Source organism: Myotis davidii, unplaced genomic scaffold (genome assembly GCF_000327345.1).
Source record: "Myotis davidii unplaced genomic scaffold, ASM32734v1 scaffold135, whole genome shotgun sequence".
In the NCBI taxonomy this organism is placed as follows: domain Eukaryota; kingdom Metazoa; phylum Chordata; class Mammalia; order Chiroptera; family Vespertilionidae; genus Myotis; species Myotis davidii.
The window spans coordinates 3,877,721-3,880,494 of record NW_006289813.1 but is presented as its reverse complement, the minus strand read 5'-3'; the positions used below and the strand labels follow the sequence as shown (position 1 = coordinate 3,880,494).

Sequence of the window (2,774 nt, the reverse complement as noted above, 5' to 3'; positions counted from 1 at the left end):
ACCTCGGCGGCAGTCGGGGAGGCCCTCCAAGGCGCCCGGAGAGAGGAACCCAGGAGCCGCCGCTGCGGTTTCCGGGGGAGCCCTATTGCCGAGCACGCGGGCCGAACCATTCTTGCCAGTTTCGGGGGAGTAGTGATGCCTGCAGACGCATGTAGAGAAGGAAACAACACCAAGACTTAGGAATCGTTATTTGAAAAGTTGTCATAGAAATTAAAGTTATCTATGCAGGATCTTAATGCTTTTTCTAGTTCCCTGGAGGACATTGGGATCCCCCTGCTCGGGATTAGCGGTGCTCGAACCCCGGAGCAACATGGCGGCGTCCGTGAGGGGCTAGCTATGGGCACAGATAGTGTTGGGTGTCTTTTTCTCTGGGGATATTGACGGACTGGAGCTTTCCGCGACCGAACGACGAAAGGAAGTGTGATAAGTGGGTAACTTTAGCTACCGGCCGCCCGCGTTCCTCCTCAATTAGGAGCCGAGTCCTGGGCACGGACCAGCATGAGCAATATCTACATTCAGGAGCCTCCCACGAACGGGAAGGTGAGAGCCCCGCCTAGGGTACCTGGGTTCCCCCAAAGTGACACCTCACCAAGTAAGGGAGTCCTAAGGGTGGGCGGGACCACTAGGAGCCTTGTCTGTCCCCCGGCCTCTGACCAGGATGGCATCGAAAGCCATCTGTTGGCACTTGTCAGCACAGGTACACTTAGAAAAAGTCCTCGAGTGGGGATGTCTCCATCGACCCGCCTGCGGCCCTGTTTCTAGCCTCAGCCTAACTCCTGCAGGCAGGGGTCTTGGGTAGAAACCTAAACACACGAGCAAATCTGACTTAATTCTACAACCATTGAACGAGGCACCTGACACTGTACTAGGTGCTGGGGATACACAGACGGGTGGATGAGGTCTGGCTGTTGCCCTGGACGAGCTTATGGTTTAGTTTGGAGGCTGACAGGTAAAGGAACATCTTATGCCACGTCTAGGAGGCGTGCTCCCGAGAGAGGGGCACGGTGCTAATGGGAGAACTGCGAAGTGCGAAGTGCGGAAAGTAGGGGAGAGCTTCGTGGAGGAGATATGGTTGGTCTTAAAACGTGAGATCGTTGTCAGCCATAGAAAGTGGGGCCTGAGAAATGTTCCCACATTGGACTGGGAGAATAATGTTATGGTTGATTTGATCGTCAAGGTGTGTCAGTTCTCCTCCAAGGTGTTCACATGCGGTATGAAGTAGAGGAGTCGGTAAGGTCATAAGTATCACCTGAATTAATCTAAGACCTAGTCTGTGTCATCACGTATGAAACAGGATGAAATAGCAAAATGTAGAAAATAGTGGGGCTGAATTAGGGTGAACTAAATTTATATCAGGTATAATTATGTTGCATGACTAGATCATGTTACTTATGCAATCTTTTGTTGATTGACATTTGGTAATATAATGAGGCCAATTTGAAAATAATAACAGAAGTTTTGTAATTGATAGTCCCAGCAAAAATTTTAGTAGGTATTTTGGGCAAAGCAATTATTTTAATTCTTGGTTGTTTGAACTTTTCTTTACTCTTCACCCTTACCCTGCATCATTGTAAAAACTCAGAATAGCTACCTTCTTTAATTTCCAAATGTTTATTTTTTAGGGTGATAATCATCCCCAGTTGAGAAATACTGGTAAGGATTGGATACGTTGCCTATCCTGCTAGGCAGGGTCTTCATACTTTTGGTTCCTTTCTCTAATATACTCTTTAGCCTGCACAAATGTCACTTTAACAGAGGCCTTTCCTATCTACTCTTTATAAAATAACAAACCTCATTTATGTTCTGCATCCCAGCATTGGGATCTGTGCACCGGTGGGGTCCCTCAGCCTGGCCTGTGGGGATTGGGCCAAAACCAGCTCTCTGACATCCCCCAAGAGGTCCCGGATTGCGAGAGGGTGCAGGCCAGGCCAACGGACCCCACCGGTGCACGAATCTGTGCACTGAGCCTCTAGTATGCATTTAAGATCTTTGGTTAATTTCTTCCCACCTTCCCCTTCCCTCTGAGATTTATCAGTCTGTTCCATGTTTTCATGCCTGTGGTTTCTGCTCCTACATTGAGCGTCTGCCCCCTGTTGGTCAGTGCGCATCATAGCTGTCGGCCGGGCTGGTTACTTAGGCTTTTGTCTAAGTAAGAGATTGTCTCCTCCCCTTATCTTTCTCCTCCTATCTCGCCTCCCCTTCCCTGGGATGCAAGCACTACAAAAGCAGAGATAAACATCTAAGAATGGTACTTGACACATGATAGGAAATGTTCAAATATGTACTGAATGAATGAATTAATTAATACTATTTCTCTCTTTTGAGAAATATCAAGCATCAGTGAGTTTGTGGTTATACTGCTGCTTCTCAAGGGCAGATTTAGTTGCTTTACTCTGGAGGAAGATTTTACATGGTCGTAAAGATGAAAACCTTTAACAAAAGTATTGCCTGAACAGATCTTTCATCCTATCTAATAAAAGAGAAACATGGTAATTAGCCATACCTCCGCTACCCTTCCCATCGGCTAATCAGGGCAATATGCAAATTAACTGCCAGCCAAGATGGTGGCCAGCAGCCAGACAGCTTGAAGTGAACATGAGGCTTGCTTGCTTCAGTGACGGAGGAAACCAACGTTCCCCACCTGCCTTGCCGGCCTCTGAGCCGGCAGTTTGAAACATAGTTACAAATATAGAAGCTAAAAAAAAACACCCAGAAACCTGCTTTCAGTGAGCCGGGATCTCAGAGCTGGAGTTGATACAGAGTTTCGATTATAG

The 2,774-nt window shown here is 47.4% G+C and overlaps 1 protein-coding gene across 2 annotated transcripts in view; it reads left to right on the top strand.

The window, feature by feature from the left end:
• The first annotated feature begins 278 nt into the window (after positions 1-278).
• Positions 279-2,774, top strand: part of CWC27 (CWC27 spliceosome associated protein homolog) — a 198,341-nt gene continuing 195,845 nt past the window's right edge. For both annotated transcript variants that reach the window (XM_015563070.1, XM_006762421.2), the window contains exon 1: positions 279-540. In XM_015563070.1, coding sequence (XP_015418556.1) covers positions 499-540 — 42 coding nt within the window. In that variant the 5' untranslated portion in view covers positions 279-498. The remainder of the gene's footprint in view (positions 541-2,774) is intronic.